The 23,234-nt window shown below is 44.4% G+C and overlaps 1 protein-coding gene across 27 annotated transcripts in view; it reads left to right on the forward strand.

The window, feature by feature from the left end:
• LOC122388943 (broad-complex core protein isoforms 1/2/3/4/5-like) overlaps positions 1 to 23,234 on the forward strand; it is a 62,646-nt gene that overhangs the window by 27,050 nt on the left and 12,362 nt on the right. For 3 of the 27 annotated variants that reach the window (XM_043380480.1, XM_043380482.1, XM_043380481.1), the window contains exons 6-8: positions 343 to 461; positions 2,893 to 3,081; positions 3,749 to 4,458. The exons of 7 other annotated variants lie outside the window; for them this stretch is intronic. In XM_043380480.1, the coding sequence (XP_043236415.1) occupies positions 343 to 461; positions 2,893 to 3,081; positions 3,749 to 3,895 (455 nt within the window). In that variant the 3' untranslated portion in view covers positions 3,896 to 4,458. Of the gene's footprint in view, positions 1 to 342; positions 682 to 2,892; positions 3,082 to 3,748; positions 4,459 to 6,282; positions 6,472 to 8,317; positions 8,810 to 15,748; positions 16,239 to 17,429; positions 17,735 to 18,536; positions 18,540 to 18,842; positions 19,703 to 20,239; positions 20,660 to 23,234 lie in introns of those variants that run through there. 17 more of the 27 variants (XM_043380509.1, XM_043380505.1, XM_043380519.1 and 14 more) reach the window with 15 other exon arrangements.

Raw genomic sequence — 23,234 nt, forward strand, 5'->3', positions numbered from 1 at the left:
GGGCAATGTAGCTATGCATGTTATTGCTTAGCTAGGACGGACATTCTATTATTAAACTGTTAAAAACGCCAGCCTCTTTTATTTGAACCTTGTCTCTGTGTGTTTTATATGTATGTATTTTAAGATAGGCTGAAGAAGAAAGACGAACGTCTTTCGAAAGCTCCCGAAATAACTAAACAAAGGTTGTGTTTTAAACATTTTAGTAATAAAGACGGCAACATAATCTGCTTTTCTGTTACACACTCTGTTGAGTTCATGCTGCAGTGATGCCGCTACATTTTAAATCACCTCTAACCCAAGCTCTAACCATCTCACTAAGATGAGCGCCCGTCCGACTTTCAGGCGATGGCGGTTTCCGCGCCACGTGCCCGCTCTGCGACCAGACCTTCTTCGCGAAATCGTCGTTCCGTCACCACCGCGCCGTCCATCGCGGCGAGACTACCTGTCCCATCTGTCACAAGGTGCTCTCGCAGAAAGTCGGCCTGAAGCGACACATGGCGCTTGTGCATCCAAAGGATGATTGAACGGTGAACCGATTGATGTATTTTTGAACGAATCGGATTATGTTAGTGAGGACCGTCTAAATTCGTTCTTAACGATTTGTGCCGGGCGGTCGTCTGATAACTTGGTTTGATGTCAAGTATTTTCTGTAGAACTTTTATATTCTTGTCACAGGCTCTCACACGGTTAAATGATTGCATTTTTCTACGCTATATGAGTAGCAGTTGTTTTCCGCCCTTTAATTGTGAAGTGCGTGCTTATTAACCCGCGCCCCACTGGGGTCTGCGTATAACACGCCCTACTGGGGGGGGGGGCATTCATAGCCCCCCTCCTAACTCCGAAACTACTGGGCCGATCGTCAAAATTCAAACGGCGTCGGATAGCCCCGGAAAAACTGTCGAGCGAAACCTAATTTTATTGACCTCGAGGTCACCGATGACGTCACAGGTCAGGTCAAAGTAAAAATTATTAGCATTTTGGCTTCTTCGCGTTTTGGGCTCTGGCCGCCGTCTTACAAGTCAGATCAGGCTCATTTTTGGTTCACACACTCGTGAACAGATGCTCTAGATACTCTGAGGGTACCAAACTTGTACTTTGATTTTCAGGTCAAGGTCAGGTCATCACAGGTCACGAAAATATTATATCATCCGTCGGTCACGTGACACATGTTTTATGGTCCATTTAGGCCAAAAATTTCAGATTTGATGTCGTCTGTGTCATTCGAGGTCATTTTGAGTCAAATTTAGCTTACGTCAGGTCACTTTCAGGTAAAAAAGGTCAAATTTTGAAGTTAAAATTTTTCAACAAAAAAGGTGTCTATGGGATGCAGTTTGAGCTCAGGAATACGATAGTGCTACTTATATTGGCGTATGATGTCAAATTCGTGCTGAAAAATTGATTTGAAAAATTATTAATTGTTAATTTTTTGCAATAATGCGTATAACTTGGCCATTTTTGAAGATATTTAGCTAAAACTTGCTAGAGTTAGTCATAATAATGCGTTCTATCACATATATTCCGGTTTTTTCGAGAAGTAGAAAAATGAAAAAATGTAAAAATATAAATTTTGAATTTTATTATATAAAATTTTCGAAATTTTCAAAATTTCGAAAATCCGAGATAGCAGTTTGATAGCGCAGTCTATTCTGAGTCCTCTCATGCAAAGAAATTGGATCTAGCTTAAAAACTGAGCTCTTGGGAGCGATTGCCGTGGTTCAATGTTTTGCGTCGAAATCGGCCGAACATGACGTCACTCTGACGTCATTTCCGGCCGACCTATGGTAGGTACGAAGTTCAAATTTTGACACAAGGTGTCAAATTGATGCAGCCGAAGGTGCTGAAAGTTTGGCGTCGATACGTCAAGCGGTTTGGAAGTTATTACAGAAAAACGGGAGGGGGGCTAAATAGCCCCCCCCCCCAGTGGGGCGCGGGTTTTAACACACCGCAATTACTCCATGTCGGATGTCAATTGTCAGTTGCCACCATTTCTTTTTTGCTGTTTTAGAACTACCATGCTAATAGCCGAGGTGCACCAGCAATTCGCACCATGCTGATTCTGTGTAAATACATGATTTTCTCTAGTTTCTCTGTTCTTGCCATATTTTCACTGGTATGGGGAATCGGGGATTTACAAGTGCTATGCAAGTGCGCCGCAATACTTGGCACATTTACACGTTTTTCAGTGTAATGGCGTTTTAGTGTTTTAGGTATTGGCTCATGTAAGTGTGACTGCACGTCGACCACATTGAGAGAAGTTGCGTTTTGTGGCGCTTGATGCACTTTGAACTCGGACAAAAAAAAAACGGCACACTCGTAATCGAGGTAAATGACCTTTCATTAATTAAATTTGTGCGGCACTCTAGGTGAAGGGATGCCGAACAGCATCCCGCCATCTCCCTGCGTTTGTTTGCTTTCTGTCTGTAGATACGTCCGTCCGAGGGCCGCGGACGGACTTATTTAGGAAAAGCCAGCAAGGCCGCGGAGTCGGAGTCGGTCCGAGTCGACAGTTCTGCCCGGAGTCGGAGTCAGAGTCGCCAAAATCTCACCGACTCCGACTCCGGAGTCGGAGTTAACGCTGCATGGCTCAACGTCATGCACTGCACCTGTTTGATTGACGATGCTGCGCTCGAATTTATATTTTGTCGAAAAAGGCCATGTTGCTGTTTTGGACGAACGTTTTCAGGGAAAGAAGCAAGACTGTGAATTCCCCAGAACCTGCTTTTTAATTCTGCGTGTTATTTGTATTGCATTTTTGCATCTCAAAGCCTTGGAACGCACAAAGGATCGTTTCAGGCAAGATAAAAACATACGGATATGCATTTCACAGAGATATATTTTCAAAAGAACAACTCATCAATTTTTTGCAGCTGTGAATGCCTGTTTCATTTGCAGGGCGCCGGTGGTGTCCGGGGACGGTGTGCGCCATCTGCGGCGTGTCGTTCCTGTCCTACTCTACATATACCCACCACCTGGCGATGCACCGCGGTGAGACCAAATGTCACATCTGCCAGCGGGTGTTCACGCAGAAAAGCTCGCTCAAGTTACACCTCTGGAGGGCTCACCGTTTCAACAAGTGAAATGGTAAATAAATTTGACCGTTATGGATGCAGTATTTTCTGTTACTCCCTGCTCTGTTTTCTTGTGGTTAATGAGTTCCAGCGCATATATGCAATGCCCATACGGCAGCCTTTGGATGACTTTCGTATGGCGCAAAACATACCGATCCGTACAACTCAAAGCATACCGATGTGGCTCACATTTTCGAGAGAATATGCTGCTTTCAGCGTTCCCGTGGAGACGTTTCCGGAAATTTCCGTGCGATAAAAATGCGTCTTGACTCACTGGTTTGTGCGTTCGTCGCCACCCTTCTAACAGCCATAACAGCCGCAGAACATAAAATGTGGTTTGCTGCTGCGACATAGATTGCAATTTCTTTTTTGGGCTCCAACTGTGATTGTATTCAATTGCAGCGCGAACAAGCGTTTACGGAGCTTTAGTTGAAAAAGAGACAGATACCAGAAGTCAGAACGACTATGCACAGGAAATTCAGCCAGATACCTATACCCTTGGCTCGAATAGAGCACATTTAGTGACTTTTACTCGGAGTAGACGCTACACTGCGTTTAGAGACAAGGTCGTGAATTTGTAGAATCTGAATGGAAGTTTGATCGCATGATTGTATTTATCTGCTTACGTTTCATGTGGAACCGTCTAGATTTCTCATTAAAATAATATCTTTATTTTGCAGATAAAACCTGGTACCCGGGCAAGATGTGCGACATTTGCGGCCAAGCCTTCCAGGCCTACTCATCGTTCAGAAGTCACCGCGCCGTGCACCGCGGGGAGACCCAGTGTCCTGTCTGCCAGAAAGTGTTCACTCAGAAATCGAACATGAAATCACACCTCATGAAGGTCCACCCGTGGTATCAGTAACTCGATCGTACGGAGGCGTGTCTCCTACGTACACTCATGGGAGAATCTGACCATTTGAGGTAGCAGGCCCTCTAGGCCCTAGGGTAGAATCGGACCCTTTTCAACAAAATTGGAGCTAGAGGCATCCTCTGATAGAACTCGACAAATTATGGTGCTGGCTTATTATTGATAGCATTGAACGGCGTAGCTTACGTACATTGCGTGCGAATGCATCGATAGGGAAAATATACATGATTGTTTTGCCATGATGTGCCTAGTTATCTTTGTGAAGCTTCTCTAGACAATAAATTTCCTTCAACGCTGCATAATGACACTGTATGTACACTACTGCAGCGTTCCGTGGAATGTGTCTTACTTTCACGTTCACGTAGGTATCTACTGTGGTGTGTTTTCAGCCTATACTAGCGGCTGGGCCGGATTCCCTATAGTTATAGATGGTGTGGACTTTTTTTGTTTCTGTCATGTGAATGTGCTATTTTGACTTTTTGAATGGATGAATTCAAAGAATAAAGCTCGCTGGAGATATCAGCTTTTTTATTGTGACTTGGATTTGAATACGAAACCCCAACTTTGGGCCAGTTTCAGAGTAATCAGAAAATACGAGGGTCGTTCCAAAAGTAATGCCTCCTATTTTTTAACTCCGCCCCAAATGATCGGAGGGCGTTGAAATTTGCACCGTATCATGACTTAACCTTAACTCGTATGTCTTTAAATTTTCATTTATCTATCACAGCTATTTACCGCGTGACGTCTTGGTAAACGAAGTTCGTCACGGAAACTCGTCAGAAGCAGAGCTGCGTCATTGAATTCCTTCACAGGGAAGGGAATGCACCCATCGACATTCACCGACGTTTGCAGAAGGTCTATAGAGCAGACGCGGTGGATGCGAGCACAGTTAGCAGATGGGTCCGTCGCTTTGAGAGCGGTGAAAGTGATGTCAAAGACAAAGCACGCTCTGGACGTCCGCGCACCGGGCGCCAGCAGGCAAAGTGATGTGCACCGTCTTCTGGGACAGGCAATGCGTCATCCTCTTGGATTTCCTGGAACCAGGAGCGACTGTAAACTCTGACCGTTACGTTGAAACGTTGACAAAACTGAAGGCCCGGATAGCCCGCGTAAGGCCAGAAAAGAAGAGAAACATTCTGTTTGCAACATGACAACGCTAGGCCACACACGAGTCTGAAGACCACAGAATGTGTGGCAAAGTTCGGCTGGACATGCTGCCACACCCTCCTTATAGTCCTGACCTGGCACCGTCCGACTTCCACTTGTTCGCGCCTCTGAAGGACGGCTTACGTGGGCAGCGCTTCCCAGACAACGACGCCGTCATTGCCGCCGTGAAGAAAAGGACCACCTCGGCGGGCGCTGCCTTTTACGAGCCAGCCATCAAGGCTCTCGTTCATTGCTGGCAAAAGTGCATTGAGAGTAGTGGTGACTACGTAGAAAAATAAACGTAGAACAAAAAAAGTACATATGTTCGTTTAATGACGCCACCCCCATTTTCCAATCTCATCAACTTTTTGAGTTAAAAAATAGGAGGCATTACTTTTGGAACGTCCCTAGTATGTTAGTAAAAGTAAAATATATTTAATTCTAGTCTACTCTTTGACGATTGCTGATCGAAAGCGAAAAAAAAATATTGTGTGCGATTGGTAAGATCCACAATACATGTAACAAGGCACTTCTCGCAAACACAAACGACAAAACAAACCAACCATGACAAGAGCCACCACCAGGGAGCCACAGCTCCACTGAGCCCAGAAGAGCACGTGACATCCCCTCGGCCGCCGCCCCGCTCAGAGTTTCACACCGGCTCGGGCAGGTGGGCCGTGGCACCCTCGGTCTGGCGAATGTTTAACGCGTAAGGTCGTCGAGTGTGTCTTGTGGATGTGTCTGGTGTGGGGGTACGGTTTTAGTGGTCGAAACTTATTATAATTAGAGCGTTTGACGTTATCGGCGCCGATCACCTGTGGTCCGGGAACAATAGAACTTTAATTCCTCATCGACAGAATGCGCTCACCTTCAGACTCGAGAATTTAAAGAAGCTAGTATACAGAGACAGAGACCTTACGAGTATTTTTTCGCATGAAGAGCCACTTCACTTCATGCGAAAGATGATGTTTCCATCAAATACTTGATGGAAACAATATTTTTTTGAAAAATATAGTGTTGCAAGGCAAATGTCATTGTACTGCCCTGAAAAGTAATCATGCACCGGAGCATTTTTCCTAGGTTGGAAAACATTCACCAACGGTACCTACTTAAGTTCTATCCGCTTTCACCTTCACTGATATATGATGTGAAGAATTGCGGCTGTGACCCTGAACAAGCCTGATTTCTAATTCGCAGATAAAGCCTGGTACCCGGGCAAGAAGTGCGACATTTGTGGCCAAGCCTTCCAGGCCTACTCATCGTTCAGAGGCCACCGTGCGCTCCATCGCGGGGAGACCCAGTGTCCTGTCTGCCAGAAAGTGTTCACCCAGAAATGTAACATGAAATCACACCTCATGAAGGTCCACCAGTGGTATCAATAAAAAGGTAATATTGAACGTTCATTGTGACAATTATGACTAGATAAGTGAAACTTTTTAAATATAAAGGTACTGTATTATAGAAAGCCTTCGCAAACGCGTTTCGATTATATCATCTTCAGTGCTAGCTTCCCATAATACAAAAAGAAAATGGTACAAAAGTTCACAACACATCGCAAATACACACGCTGCAATTTTTTCTCACAATATCACGGGTAGAATGTTTTTATATACTTCTGGAATGCAAGACCGCAAATCTTTATATTTAAAAAGTTTCACTTATCTAGTCAAAAAGGTAATACCGGGTATGAATCATTTTCGAAGTCAATTATCATCAGCGCGCACGGAAGATCAGTTGCTCACAAGAGCAGTGTTGGTGAGAGCCGCCTAACGTAGGCTGGTTTTTGGTTCATGGTATGGATTTGACGATTCAATTATATATATTCGAAAGGAGACCCATGTTTGCAATATATAGTTTTGAATATTCAAATATATATATATATATATATATATATATATATATATATATATATATATATATATATATATATATATATATATATAAGAATATAAGTTTCAGGAAATGCCTATTTTTATCAAGCGGTGACAAAATCGCGAGTTTGGAACTTGAGTAGGAAACATCATAATAGCCTTATTGAATTGACTGCATTATATCTGCCATCAAAAATTATTTTTAAGTGCAATGCATTTCTTTATGTTTACCATAGAAACTTACCGAAAACCAAGAATTACGCAAACGAAATGCATCATTATCTGAAATGTTGCCCTTTCTTATAATGCGGCCCGGTCCAGTGTCATCCCCGGATCGCCCGGCTTAATCCTCGCTCGTATAGGCCAGGGAGGTCCAACGGACCCCTCCCTTTTTTTGCGAATAACTCGTATATAAAGCGGCCGATCGCGACGAAACTTTCATTTCCCTGGCGTTAATCAATTTCACACCTACCCTGAAAATTTCATGACCCTGACCCAAATGACCTTTGACATGTGACCTACTTTTCGAGACCATGTTTGGCCAGAATCGGAATTCGGCGTATGTCGGCTCGCATTGGTCGCGCGTTTGCAGTCTTTTCGTGGTTTCAAGCGTGCAAACATGTGATATGATGATGGTCCCATGCATGAGGGTGGGTGCCAACTCAACTGTCAAGGTCATCTGAAGCCTGAAGGTCCATCAGTTTATTGAACTTTGATGATCTCGGTTCAATTTTTCGAGTTTTACATGCTTCGATGCTAGTTTTTGGAGCTGAATTCGAATTTAGCAACCATTGAACATTTACGAAGTAGTTCTGGTGCCTTCGTAACATGCTACGAAACAGACTACAGAGGTGGTTGCCACCTACTACGAATACCCGGCAGGACCCCTACTGGTTGACCTGACCTGACCCGACCTGGCCTAAATGTATGAAGACATCATTTGTGATCAAAACTAACATGATATCCGTGATCAGCACCCCCCCCCCCCCTCAAAAAAAAAAAACAACTCACAACAGCCACACTTTACGACGTTCTAACAGGTCCCGATTTTCCCAACTTTTGGGTCATTGACCTGACCTGGAAGGTCAACCAATGACCTAGGACCTTAAAATTGGGTATCATCGGCTTCCTCTCGTCACGGGCAACACGTTCGGTTTTTCCGCGAATCTCTAGCTCGATCAGGGGCTAAACGGTATGAGGGTCCAACGGACTCCCCCCCCCCCCCCTCATACGTTCGCGGCTGGCAAAACACCAATACAGGCGAGGGTTAAGTTGCTATTTTGCTGCTGAAATGTAAGCAATGCTGTTAAGTCTAAGGTGCAAATGTTGCATCGCGTTGAAGCCTTGTTTCTAATTTGCAGGATATGCAGTAAGAGAGAGCTGGTTTCCTGGTAAGCAGTGCAAGATTTGTGGCCGCACTTTCCAGGCATCGTCGTCGTACAGAAACCACCGCTACATCCACCGTGGGGCAACTCAGTGCCCTGTCTGCCGTCGCTTTTTCGCTGAAAAGGGTTCCATGAAGAAACACGTGCAGCGCTGCCATGCGGGGTACAAATAGCACGGTGTCATTGAGCAAGGTCACGCAGCATAACCCTCGTGAAACGCTTGCAAAGCTTATGTGTTCTGTGAATTTAAAGTCGCGGCGTGCAGTTTGCACGTATCCGTATCGTAACGTCTTCACTGTGCATAGTGTTGAACCCGGCTGGCACGGGATACGTATCGTAGTCCTTCACTGTTCAAGCTTGCTGGCTCGGGATCAAGTTACCCGTTGCAGCTTCATTATAGTTAAACGGTACGTCATGTAATGCTTTTGACTGTAAATGGATGAATGAAAAATAAAATGCTCAAAAATACTGATGATGATTTGCGTGGGGTGAATCTGAAGATGAGGTATGAGAATAAGAGTTGGTTTCCGAAATGTCTCTAAAGAGTGACAGGACGGTTCGCTATGAGGTCGCTGGAGAGTGCAAAACATGGGATCAATTAGTAATCACCAATTGTCAAATGCGTACCTGAAACCGACTGACATGTTTGTCTTTCGCACCGCAGTTTGACAGCTGGGTCATACACGTGTGGTAAACAAAGGCTTGCATACGCTTTAAAGGGAGATAATGAGCTTTCTTTTTTCTTAAATAAAAATTACTCGACATCTATACTATTTCTACTGTAGTTTCTATAAAATATGAAAATTTCCTAGCACATTTTCGTATGTGAAAAGGTTTTTATTTTTTGCAAAAAAGAAGCAGTACTTGCAGTACTTGTAACACCCACCGAAATGCGCTGTCCTTCTCTATAAAAAAAAGTCGCAGTATATGGCGCTTTTGTTTCAAACAGCGACGCTTGGGTTTTTGTTTATATTATCGCCTTGTCGTTGCTTGGTTGTAAGGATTCTAATTTGAATTAGAGTTACTTCAGTTTATAATTAATTAGATTCTAATTCGGGGGTACATAGTGCCTACTCTTCTTTGTTTCCAAGTATTATTTTGCGCCACAAATGAACGGCATGCGCCAGAAACGCAGCCAAGTCTTGCGATTGCGACTACGAAATTCATTATTTTGGCGTCAGAGCCTGAAGCGAAAAATACAAGCATATTTATTTCAAAAAGACTTCAGGTTTGTCGAACGGTGTTATGAGAATTTTGATAACAGTACTGCATAAGTTTTTCAGTGATGCCGCAAAAGTGTTGTATCTATCTTCTTTTATTGTGCAGTCGGCGGGACCGATTCAAAATTGAGTCGTTGCTACTAAAATAGCAGCATATGGCGTCAGATGATGAACAGGAAAAATAGTTGCGTAAATTTAGGCATAAACCACCCCCAAACCATGAATATCTTTTGAAGGCACTATAGACGACCATTAACTAACTAGATGTGATGAAGATCAAATGTAAGGAATACGCTCATTTTACAAAATTACATGCAAGTACCAAAAAGTGATGTACTTATTCAACGGTCATTTTCAGCGCTCCCCGCTAACGTGACTTCAAGTTGAGATATTTGCGGCAAGGTACCGAATTGAGAAAAATGGTTTTAATTTACATTATAACTTGTTGTGTTTTGTCAGAAAATGGTCCTAACTCAGATTTTGTGGAAAAAGGTCATTATCTCCCTTTAAACGTAATGACTGTCGTTATTGAGCGACCGCTGACCAATGTCGGCCACTAATTCGAAGGACAAATACTTTTTTCGGCGGTTATGAATGTATACCTTCCTTTGATAAAATACAATGCTATTCAATCGAATGACATAGAAGTCAGTTTAACCCGCGCCCCGCTGGGGGCCCTGGATTTCCACGCCCTGCTGGGCGGGGGGGAGTGTTCAAAGTTCAAACAACCCCCCCCCCCTAACTCGGCTCCTGGGCCACGTAGCAATACGCGGAAGGCGGTGTTCGAAAGAGCGTCAAAAATAAAATTATTCTTTTAGGTACTTGCGAAGTCAACCATTATCAACGCGCACAGAATATTGGTTGCTCGCAAAAAAAAACAGTCTGTATGAGCCGCCTGACGTGAGTTGGTTATTAGTTCACACCCAGAGTATGGATTGGACGATTCGATTATATGCCTTTTCTAAGAGGAAGGCTATTTTAACTCTTTACACTTCTGGAAACATCTTTTCTTTATCAAAGCGTGGCGATGTTTTGACAAAAACATCGCGAATTTGAAAGTTCGGATTGTGAAACAGGAAAAAGAGCCTTAGTCATAGATAGCAATAACATGCAGGGGCGCGGGAACTACGTTCTGACTGGGGGGAGAGAGGGGCACACCATAATAGAGATCAACCTAGGGTACCCCCAAATCTAGTTTTCTCACCGGTTTTAGGCCACTTATTTTTCATCCCTTGGCTTTTCAACAAAAAAAGAAAACATTTGCAAAAAAGTGTGGTATTCCGTCTCAAAGCTGTGGGGCATCGCCCCCACGGCCCCAGAGCTGGGGGGGGGCAAGTTGCCCCCACTGCCCCCTTCCCTCCCCCGGCTCCCGCGCCTATGATAACACAACATAGATTTATTTATGTATGCCTTAGTGAATTGACGGTGCATTATATCTTAAATCGGTAGCTATTTACCAGTATAGCGCCTTTTGGGGCGACTAACGGAGCGAGCGAGGGGGTGAGTCTTGCACGTGCGAAGTTTCGAGGGGTACCTCCAACTGACTTGTGCACGGCACCCTACTGACCGGTTTCTAGCGATGTGCCAAATTTGAGCACAATCGGCCCAGCCGTTCTCGAGATTTGGGAGCGGCACCCTGCACGTGCGCACGTGCAAAATGGGTCCCAACTGACTTGTGCACGGCACCCTACTAACTGGTCCCTAACCGTGTACCAAATTTGAGCGCCATCGGTCCAGCCGTTCCCGAGATCTGGAAACGACCCCTGCACGTGCGCACGTGCAGCAGCACCCCAACTCTGGCACATGGATATACATTATGCAGTGCCTAGTGGGTGCCTACCTACATGCCAACTTTCAGCGCAATCGGCCAAGTAGTTACCGAGATATTGCAACAATTACAAAACTGACACCTCTTCGTTTTGCACGTGCCACGTGCATAAGAGGTCACCCACATGCATCGGGAATAGTCCAATACTTGGTAGAAGGAATGAAGCTACCCTACAAAAATTACCGCGTGTAAATCGGTCAAGTGGTTGCTGAATGCTGAGATATAAGCCTCGCAAAAGCGTCCGCACGGCCGGCCGGCCGGCCGGCCGGCCGCTCATGCTCAGAAATTTCCGTTAATCTAAGGAAAGACTCCGCTCGCTTCGCTCGCTCCGTAATCAAATGCAATTGTATTTCAGTTATTTGAAGATATACATATGTTACAGGGAGTATGCGATTTCAGTTAGTTTGCAACGACCCTAGGGTGGTTGTAACCTCCCTGAACGATCAGTTTGTTTGCAACGACCCTAGGGACGTTACAAAATAACTGCTCGTTCCGGGACGTTGTAACGAAACTAGGGTCGTTGCAACCTCCCTAGTTAGTATGCAACGAACCTAGGGTTGTTACAAAATAACTAGGGAGTTTAAGAATTCATCGAGTCTGGTTTCACAGGAGGGCCGTCACAATCTTGTCCAATGAAAATCTTGTTCAATCTAGTTGATTTAAAAAGAAAAGGAGAACAAAATTTGAACATTCAGCTCAGGAGTATTTCACGACGGCCATCAAGTATACATTTTGTGCAGATTTGTTCAAATTAGATGAAGCCCTTCGTAAAAACGGCTATTATCCGCTCGTTTCCAGTCTTTCTGTGATTGTAAACGTTCAAACATGTGAAATGATGGTGGTCCCATGCATTATGGTGGGTGTCAAGGTCACGTGAAGGTCAGGTCAGGGTCATTGACCTTTGATAACCTTACTTCACTTCTTCTGGGTTCAGATATTTTTAGGCTAGTTTTTGGAGCTGATTTCGAATTTAGCACCCATTTGAACATTTACGAAGTAATCTTGGCGCCTTCGTACCACGTCACGAGGCTGTCAGTGGTGGTTGACATCTACTATGGACAGCTAGCAAGACGCCTTCTGGTTGAACTGACCTGACCTGACCCGACCTGGCCTAAAAACATCAAGACATCGTCGGTGATCAAAGCTAGCATGAAATTCGTGATCAGCGCCCCGAAAAAAAACTCGTAACAACCTAACTCTCCAAAGTTTTGACATGTCCCGATTTTCCCGACTTTTAAGTCACTGACCTGACCTGGAAGGTCAACCAATAACTTAGCCCCGCCCTGTGCGTTTGCGGCTAGCAAAACACAAATAAGGGCGAGAGTTAACCCCGCAGGACCTGTTGGTTTTCTACATACGCGCCGGCCGGGAGGAGGGTTGGTACGACCCCCTCGTCGGTTTTCGCCCCTGATGGAGTTAGAGCGTCGCGGAAAAAACGAGCGTGTGTGCGTACCGTTAGGAGACACAGCAACTAGTACCCGATTTTAAGGTCTCAGGTCAACCGTTTACCTCTGAGGTCAGGTCAATTGTGACCCAAGACACGGATTCGGTTTTTTATTAATAACTTCTTAAAAAACAGTCGCAGAGCGCGATTTTAGCATCAACATGCTCGCCTTGCTCAGGCGCGTCGAATGGTATACTTTTTGTTCGGGTGAGGTCAACTTGAGGTGTTGACCTCGGTTCAAGGTCAGGTCAGAGACCCCTAGGTCGCGACATTGGTCAAAGGAGGTCATGTTGCATATTATTCGATTCGGCACGTCTTCCTCAGTCCATTGGTGGCTTGACCGACTCGCTATCTCAGTTTGATCGGGAGTTATTGACGAAAAGCTCGTATGACCCTAGTTACGTCATAAATGACGTCACGCAACGTCAACAATGCAAAATTGAAGCATCTAACCTTGCAAGGAGTGCATGAAATCACGATCCGTGTACTTTAGATGGTTTGAGATCGTTCCCGGCGCCAGAATAGCAGTTTTCATTTTTCTCAATTGACTTATAGTGGTGAGGTCAAGTGACCGACCTGACCTCTTGTGATCTTTAGGAAAAATCCTAGATGTACTTACAAGTTGTGAGACTTCTAGAAGATGCACGTACTGTAAGTTTCATCCCCCTGTAAAAGCTTCTCTGGTACTGAGGGCGTTACGAAGTTGCGGCATCTGAGGACCGGCCACTTATGACGTCATAGGTCAGTAACCTGACCTGGCCTGAAAATCTGGTTGGTGTCACAAGATCCGGCTTTAATCAAAGGTCAGGTATCCTAGTTTCAGCTCTCTGTTGCTGGCGTGTTCGGAGCTATCGCGAAAAAAAACGTGGGGGGGGGGCGAGGATTAAGCTAGGCTGAGTAGGGTAAGTTTGGATCAAGTAGTAGGGGTCCCACCCGCACCACCTGTTTATAGCAGGTGTACCTAAACCACCAGCGACAGCTTCGTAGCAAGTTGCATTGGCAACACAACTATACGTACTTCTCAAATGTCTCAGCGAATGCTGGATTCGAAATAAGCTTTAAAAAAATCCCTTAAAATCGTAAAAAAAAAATACCACCCTTGTGGCGCAGTTGGCAAGTGCGTTCACGTTTGGTGTGGGAGGTCCTTGGATCAAAGCTGACCTCTGGCAGCGTTTTCCTCGGCCGGCTCCTACCCAGGAGATGGCAGTAACTGGGGAGTGTTCGCTCGGTCGTGGGGATTACCGCTGTGCCAGCCAGCGCCCCCGGCCGCAGGTACACGGGCCTGATCCGCCTTTAAACAGATCCTTCGGTCCGGTGACATGTCCCGAGGGCACGGCCTCGCTTCATGTCCCGGAGCAGCCCTCTGACCTGCCGGGCCCGAGAAATCGGGATAGCCCCAGCGTGCGCACCAGCGCGGTGCCACCTGGGGTGCGTGACAGGAAGCGTGCGGTCAAGGCTGTCCCGTGTAGCGGGTGCCGAAAACGATTCGTACTACTGCCGTGTATATAGTGTACTAACCCAGTATGAATGTGTGCTACTAACGACAAAAGCCCTGGTCGGGCAACAAAAATATTTAAAAAAAAAAATCGTAAAAATTGAAACAGTCACCCGAAGTCACCAAACGTCAATAACCTTGACCTGGTCGACAACTGACAAGTCAACTTAAAACCCATCATGATGCATGGGACAACCATCAGTTCACATGTTGGCACGTTTATATGTAATCACAATAGAAGTCTGGAAACGCAATTTTATGTGCGCTAACATAAACGGCAAATGATTTCGGTCTGCCATGGTCTCAGAAATCAGATCAAAGGTCAAAGATCATTGGTTTCAGGATCATGAACTGTATACATAGAGAATGTGTAACCAGTAACGTAGATAAGTTCGAGGACTCTCAAAGTTTCGTCACGATCGGCCGCTTTTAGCGCGAGATAATCGCGAAAAAACGAGGGGTTTTATCGGATCCGCACCCCTAAAAGTGTGAGGGATGACCCGCACACGGATTCCGACGGATATCCAGCACACCTACCCCAGTAACTATATTTTATACATGTAAGCATATGCTGGCGATATAATGCAGCCAAAATTATCACAGTTACGTGCTTTGTCCCGGGCACCACATATACTCCTGAGCTGAATGTTCAAATTTTGTTCTCCTTTTATTTTAAACTGAACTAGACTGAACAAGATTTTCATTGGACAAGATTGTTGACGGCCCTCCTGTGAAACAAGATTCGATGAATTCTTAAACTCCCTAGTTATTTTGTAACAACCCTAGGTTCGTTGCATACTAACTAGGGAGGTTGCAACGACCCTAGTTTCGTTACAACGTCCCGGAACGAGCAGTTATTTTGTAACGTCCCTAGGGTCGTTGCAAACAAACTGATCGTTCAGGGAGGTTACAACCACCCTAGGGTCGTTGCAAACTAACTGAAATCGCATACTCCCTGTAACACATACAAGCATGACCTTTCCTCGATATTGAGTGAAAAAAAGTGTCGAAAAATGTACTTTTTTGGTATAAAATATGTGATATTTTGATTATATATGTTCGACAAAGGCCAATGGCCGAAATATCACACATTTTCTACCAATAAAGTACATTTTTTCGACACTTTTTTCATTCAATATCGAGGAAAGGTCATGCTTGTATATTTTCAAATAACTATTAGAATGTTCTTCGCACAAGCACTCAACTCCAGCAATTGTATTTCTTTATTTTACCACAGAAACAACGAAAACAAAGGATCACACCAACGAAATGCATCATTACCTGAATAATGACCTTTCCCATAACGTGCCCGGTCCAGTGTCATCCATATCATCGGCTGAAGTTTCTGAAATATAAGCAATGCTGTTAAGTCTAAGGTGCAAATGTTGCATCGCGTTGAAGCCTTGTTTCTAATTTGCAGAATATGCAGTAAGAGAGAGCTGGTTTCCTGGTAAGCAGTGCAAGATTTGTGGCCGCACTTTCCAGGCATCGTCGTCGTACAGAAACCACCGTGACATCCACCGCGGGGAAACTCAATGTCCTGTCTGTCATCGCTTGTTCTCCCAAAAGGGCTGCATGAAGAGACACCTGCGACACGCCCATCCGGGGTACATATAGCAGAGTGTCATTGAGCAATGTCACGCAGCATGACCCTCATGAAACGCTTGCAAAGCTTATGTGTTCTGTGAATTTAAAGTCGCGGCGTGCAGTTTGCACGTATCCGTATCGTAACGTCTTCACTGTGCATAGTGTTGAACCCGGCTGGCACGGGATACGTATCGTAGTCCTTCACTGTTCAAGCTTGCTGGCTCGGGATCAAATTACCCGTTGCAGCTCCGTTATAGTTAAACGGTACGTCATGTAATGCTGTTGACTGTAAATGGATGAATGAAAAAATAAAATGCTCAAAAATACCTACTGATGATGTTTTGCGTGGGGTAAATTTGAAGATGAGTTATGAGAATTAGAGTTGGTTCCCGAAATGTCTCTAAAGACTGTCAGCATGGTTCGCTATGAGGTCGCTGGAGAGCGCAAAACATGGGATCAATTAGTAATCACCAATTGTCAAATGCGTACCTACCTGAAACCGACTGACATGGCTGTCTTTCGCACCGCAGTTTGACGGTTAGGTCATACACGTGTGGTAAACAAAGGCCTGCATACGCTTTAAACTCTCTGAAATCAGAAGTAACTACTAACTAGGTTTTGTTTGTGAAAAACGACGGTAAAATTATTGTGTAGGTTGGGTGATGTTTGTTGTTAGTGGGTCACCACTGACCAATGTCGGGCTAAATGCTAAGGAGAAACACTTGTTTTGGTGGTTATGAAGGTAGTTAGCTTTGATAAAATGCAATGCTATTTAATCGAATGACATAGAAGTCAGTTTAATCCGCGCCCCGCTGGTGGTCCTGGATTTCCACGCCCTACTGGGGGGGGGGGGTGTTTAAAACACACCCCTCCCCCTTCTAACTCGGCTCCCAGGCCACGTAGCGATACGCGGAAGGCGGCGTTCGAAAGAGCGTCAAAAATAAAATTACTATATTACTTGCAAAGACAACCATTATCAGCGCGCACAGAATAATAGTTGCTCGCAGAAAAAGGTCTGTATGAGCCGCCTGACGTGAGTTGGTTATTAGTTCACGGCATGCATTGGACGATTCGATTATAGGTATATCCTAAAAGGGAGGCCATTTAAACTCCTTACAGTTCCGGAAACACCTTTTCTTATCAACGCGATGACAAAAACATCGCGAATTTGAAAGCGGGGAGTGTGAAACAGCATAAAGAGCCTTTGTCATAGATAGCAATAACATAACATAGATTTATGTTACCTATGCCTTAGTGAATTGACGTTACATTATTTCTGAAATCAGCAGCTACTTATTAAATGCAATGGTATTTCTTTATTTTACCATAGAAACTAAACGAAAACAAAGTATCACACCAACGAAATGCATCATTACCTGAATAATGTTCTTTCCCAATTCCCATTATGCGACCGGTTCAGTGCCATTCCCGGGTCGCCCGGCTAAAGGTAACAATACCTACTGTAAAGTGCAACAGCTGTTAAATCGCGTTGAAGCCTTGTTTCTAATTTGCAGATTATGCGGTAGGAGAGAGGTGGTTTCCTGGTAAGCAGTGCAACATTTGTGGCCGCGCTTTTCAGGCGGCGTCATCGTATAGAAGCCACCGTGACATCCACCGCGGAGAAACTCAGTGCCCTGTCTGTCATCGCTTGTTCTCCCAAAAGGGCTGCATGAAGAGACACCTGCGACACTCCCATCCGGGTTACATATAGCAGCGTGTCATTGAGCAATGTCACGCAGCATAACCCTCATGAAACGCTTGCAAAGCTTATATGTTCTGTGAATTGAAACGCGCGTCGTGCAGTTTGCACGTATCCGTATCGTAACGTCTTCACTGTGCATAGTGTTGAACCCGGCTGGCACGGGATACGTATCGTAGTCCTTCACTGTTCAACCTTGCTGGCTCGGGATCAAGTTCCCCGTTGCAGCTCCATTTTAGTTGAACGGTACGCCATGACTGTAAACTGTAAACTTTTGACTGTAAGTGGATGAATGGAAAAATAAAATGCTAAAAAATACTGATTATCTTTTGCGTGGAATGAATTTGAAGATGAGTTATCAGAGTTGGAGCTGTTTTCGGAGGAACCGTCCATGTGAAGAGTGTCTTCACGGTTTTAATCGCTAGAGAGGTCGCTCGAGAGCGCAAAGCATGGCATCAGTAGCTATAATTGTTAGATGAGTACCAGAAACTCTGGCCGACATTGGTTGGTCTTTCGTGTCGTAATTACGCACTTGGCGGCTGGGCCATGTCTCATGCACACGTTTGGTAAACTAAAGCTCACTTACGCTCAAAATTCTCCAAAAACAGAACTAGGCATTGCTTGTTAAAAGCGCCTGGGAAATTATGATGTACCTACATTGTACATCATAATTTAAAATATCTTTTAAACATGTACCTACATTGTACATGTTTAAAAAGCCGTTGGGTGACGTCTGACATGTGAGTGACCAGTGACCAATTTCGGGCACTAATTCTAAGGACAAATACCTGTTTCGGTGGTCATGGATATATACAACTTTGATAAAATACAATTATATCGTAGAAGAATAACCGTATGCTCACTATCTTTTAACAATCCAAAAAAAGCCTAAAATTTTAGGCTAATTTTGGATTGTTAAAAGATAGTGAGCATGCGGTTATTCTTCTACGATATTCAATCATGCTGCTCATTCTAGTACTTCGCCACCTTATTAAAATACAATTATATTCTTATCGAATGATATATACGTAGAAGTCAGTTTAAGATCAATTTTGCAGCATTCATGGGATCGCATCAACCACGTTCTACGGCAGAGCCCATTCCACATAATAGGGACATTTATTAAAGGCATTAATTTACCTAATCTTCACTTAAAATATATTCGGCAATTCAATAATGTGAAACATGGTATTTGTGACCCTGAAAGTAAAACGTTTTTGATTCACAGAGAGCAACTGGCGTCCCGAAAAGAAGTGCAGCATTTGCGACAAGTCTTTTCAAGCCTACTCATCGTTCAGAAGCCATTTGGCGGTGCACCGAGGGGAGACACAGTGCCCAGTCTGTCTGCGAATGTTCACCCAAAAAAGCAGCATGAAGTCGCACCTAAAGAATGTCCATCAATGGTCCAACTAGCACGGTATTGCACTGAGCAATATCGCTCATGCATAAGTTGAATGGTTGCTTTGTGGTGATTCGAACGGCGCTATAAAATGCACATTAAAACATACGCGAACGCGCCTGTGAAAGCTGAAAACTTTGCTTCTGATGTGTCAAAATGAACGTGTAAATGTGTGAGTAAGGCTTACTAGACAAGCTATAGGAGCGAGCAGTGTTTCGTGAGATCTGATCATTTCAGTGTTTTCGTAACTCGTAGAGGTATAACTTAGCCAATCTTCTGCTCGCTAGCTCTTGGAAGTGTACATGCATAGTAGTAGATTGTGGGTTTTGATATTATAAGATATAGAAAACTCGGATTGCACGTCCCCGTTGACATGGCTTGGAGTCGAAGTGGGATTCTCGTAACGTTAAGCTTTCCGGCACCGACGCAAGTGTCGATATTTGTTGTCGGCGGTAACTTCTCACTCATTTATTTGGTCCGAGTTTGTCGCGAAATGTGTGAGCGACCGGCAGGCATGTCGCGCTCAAATGTGGCAGATATGTCACATTTGACTGGCAGATATGTCGTGCTCAAATGTCCTGCTGCATCAGAGGGACTCCGCTCCCAGTGTTTATAGCTTGGAGACATGCGTCTACAATATCTCAGAAATATGTAAATGTCAAAGGACAAAAATAAACTTACGACGCTTATCTTTGTTTATCGGTGAAGTGGATGGGTTTTCTGAAGACAGGTGATCAGAATAGTGTCAGCTGCGTCATCAAACCCCTTTGACGATGACGAGACACATACATTCATATAAATGCGAGATTTGCGCTATTTATCGGCATTTTTTGTTGTTGCGATATATTGCGATATGTCGCAGCAAGTCCCTAAGTTGTGTAGGTACAAAATAAATATGCCTTAGAATAGAGCATCTCATTTCTATGTTTATGAAAGTTAAAGGTAAATAAAATTGATTTGATAAAAAAACTCATACTTTTTCGGAGCGCATAATATAACGAAAATGTATTTCGTAAGAGATTCAACATGATACAATATTTCTATGAGTTATGCAACATTCCCATGGATACCCAACCCACCCAAGTGACCACGTCATGCAGTGAAACATATTTCTTTACAGAAAACAGCTAATCATATCAACTTTGTTACCTCTCTTGCCTACCACGTTCTTAAAAATATGAAACCTTATTTGTTCCCTAATTGCTGTTGTCCTGCGTATGTTTCAGGTAAAAAGAAAAAGTGGTACCCCGGTAAGCGGTGTCCGATATGCGACATTCAGTTTTACGCATCGTCTTCCTACGGTCACCACATGGCTGCGCACCGCGGCGAGACGAAGTGTCCCATCTGCTACAAAGTCCTCAGCACCAAGACCTACATGTTGACCCACCTGAAACTGGTGCACGGAGTTCGCAAGTTTTGATCACAATCGCGGTGTCCGCGAGCGTGCAGATTGGTAAACGAATGTAGACTGTACGTGTAGAGCTCACCGAGCCGTCTTAGAGGTTAAGCTCTTTTTCATTCCATCGTCTAACTGTCCGTAGATGCATGCTCGCACAGATATAATGCTGATCCTGTAGATAGATGTAATTTGGGCGCAAAGTTTGCGCTGCTTCGATGCGATGTAAATAAAGGGGGTTGCTTTTGTCGATGCTGTTTTCTTGGGGAGAGGTCGGTGCGGTGCAGTGCTGTTTGGTAAGTTGCAGAATGAACGGGTTCAGGAATGACCGCCTCACAAGGCGACTGACTGCTGCGGATCTGTCACATTCCTGTAGGCTTACAGCCAGTGATTTGAAGTCACTGATTTGATAGGAAAGATGCGAACATTTAGGTTATGCGTTGATAAAAGACTGTGGATAGAAATGTCGGCACACCGGCACTGACTGCCTCTGGTTTCGGTTATATTCCATAGCGGTAGCGGATCGAGCTGATCGGAGACCGCCATCCGGCCGGATTCGTCTCACTTCCTAACAGTTATTTGCACAAAGCGGCGATATTTCGCTGTTATATCAGTCAGTCGGTAACCACCGATGTCGATATCACCGAGCTAGTGAACGAGCACTCACTGATTTGATATTTATTGACTTATTTGAAGGAGCCTTTTTTAATTGGAAAAAAAAACGTAGAAGCAACACGCACTCCTATTTTTCTATTGGGAAGATATTTTTATCTACAGCCACTGTCTCGGGATATCTTCAGCGTAGAGAATAAACAGGTACGATATTATCGATACAATTCGGAGATATTACGATATTACAGGTACGATATTATCGGGAGTTATGACAAATGTGTAAAGCGAGCTCCATTCATTTTAACCTAGTCTGCAAAGAATAACGCGCTCAATAAGTAGGGGAGAGTGGGGTAATTTGGCCGGTGGTGTAAATTGGCCGCCCCCACCTGTACGAAAGCTGATAAAAGTGAATGAAATAACTTCAGTCTCTATCCATTTGTCGTCGGCAGAACTAACTCGAGAACAAATGTCAAAACTTTCCCCCCTCTTAGTTTTATTCAAAATTAATAAAAGGTGAATTTCGTTAGAAAATCGTAACTTTTACTTCCGTTTAAAAATTTGTATAACATGTAGTATTTGGGCTGTAAACGAATTCCAACATTATAGCGCCATTTTTTAGGGTGTTCAGCGGTTCCAAGAGCAATTTCATCTAGTTCTGTACAGCCATGACGACTTTATAGACAAAACATTTCAGAATGGCAATGCGGGGTTATTTGGCCGGGACTAGCGGGGCAACTTGGCCGGTGCGCTCAGAGTCACTATGCTGGGACGGTCGAGTTGTCATGGTCAATTATACAATAATATAAAAATCAAAATGTCTGTACGTATGTATGTATGTATGTATGTATGTATGTAACGCGTCAGTCACGCTTGGCGGGCTATTGCTCCGGAACGGTGCGGGCTACGGGGGTGGAATTTTGGGCGCAAGTCGGACGCGTGCATCTGTTTGTCGTATCAACTTTTCGAGGGGGTGCGCTCGCCGGTTTGCACTTGGCGGGCGCATCTTTGCGGAATTTTGGCCGCGGCCGGCGCCGATCAGAGAGCACGCGCCTTAGGCTCAGTTTCTTCGCTGCAAAACTGAGTGAAATTAAAGCCGGAACGTCACTGACCTTTGGCAATGAATACCGGAACAGAGCACCGCCGGCCAGGAGGAGACGCTAAATTAATTCTGGCCATAACTCGGCCGCTACTGGGCCGATTTTATTGAAAATTGATTCATTACGCTGCGCGTAATGCTGTCCCTCTATTATACAATAAAGGACATAATTCATGACCAACTTTGACTACCTTGATGCCATATTTCCTATTGGACGGCTGTAAGGGCATGTGACGTCATCAAAGGTTACTTAGCGGTTTTTTGCTAATAAATACTTACAGAAAAAAGATACAGCCGCGCAAATGGTATCATTGTGTTCAGCTCGTCAAGGCGCATCGAATGATATGCATAATGGGCAATGGCCTTGAACTCACGTAACCTTGAGGTCAAGCGACCTGAGGTAACGTGACCTGAAGCCAACCTTTGACCTTGACCTCTCGAGGTCAACATATACATGTCTCGATGCGGAATGACGAGAGAATTACGATGGTACTTTTAGTTTTGGCCTAGTTTGATTACTTCAAAAGTTATTCGTAAAAAACTGTCATCGCATCTAGACCCGTTATTTTGACTATTTTCGACCCATGTGACGGCTGAGTCAACCTCCAAAATGCTTCAAATGCGTCGTAGGACACGCGTCATTGCTGAATGTGAAGCTGACTCGCCTATAACAAAAATCATGGCCTCAAACTAACTCCGGCCAAATTGCCCCACACCCCCGGCCAAATAACCCTGCTAGTGGGGCAATTTGGCCGCTTTGCAGACCTTTGTAATGCGTCACAATTTCAATATAAGTAGTTACTTTATAATTTCAAGTTTACTGTCCAAGAAAGTAAAATGTATGCCACACCTGTCAGCGTTGAGAAAATACAGAAATGTGTCGTCGATTTTTAGTTACATCGTTTTCTAAAAAAAGGCAGCCAAATTACCCCACTCTCCCCTATAACATCCTTTTTTGCACCACCTGTTGGGCTTATGCACGACTAGATGACATATTTTGCGCTATAACTGTGCGTTTTGATAGGTGCATGTGATGGGGCATTAGTTTGGGTGTGGGAACTTATGATTTTTATCTGTCTTATTTTGTCGGAGTTGGATATTTGTTTGAACGGCATGG

Source organism: Amphibalanus amphitrite, unplaced genomic scaffold (assembly GCF_019059575.1).
Source record: "Amphibalanus amphitrite isolate SeventyFive unplaced genomic scaffold, NRLGWU_Aamphi_draft 000339F_arrow, whole genome shotgun sequence".
NCBI classification, from domain to species: Eukaryota; Metazoa; Arthropoda; class Thecostraca; order Balanomorpha; family Balanidae; genus Amphibalanus; species Amphibalanus amphitrite.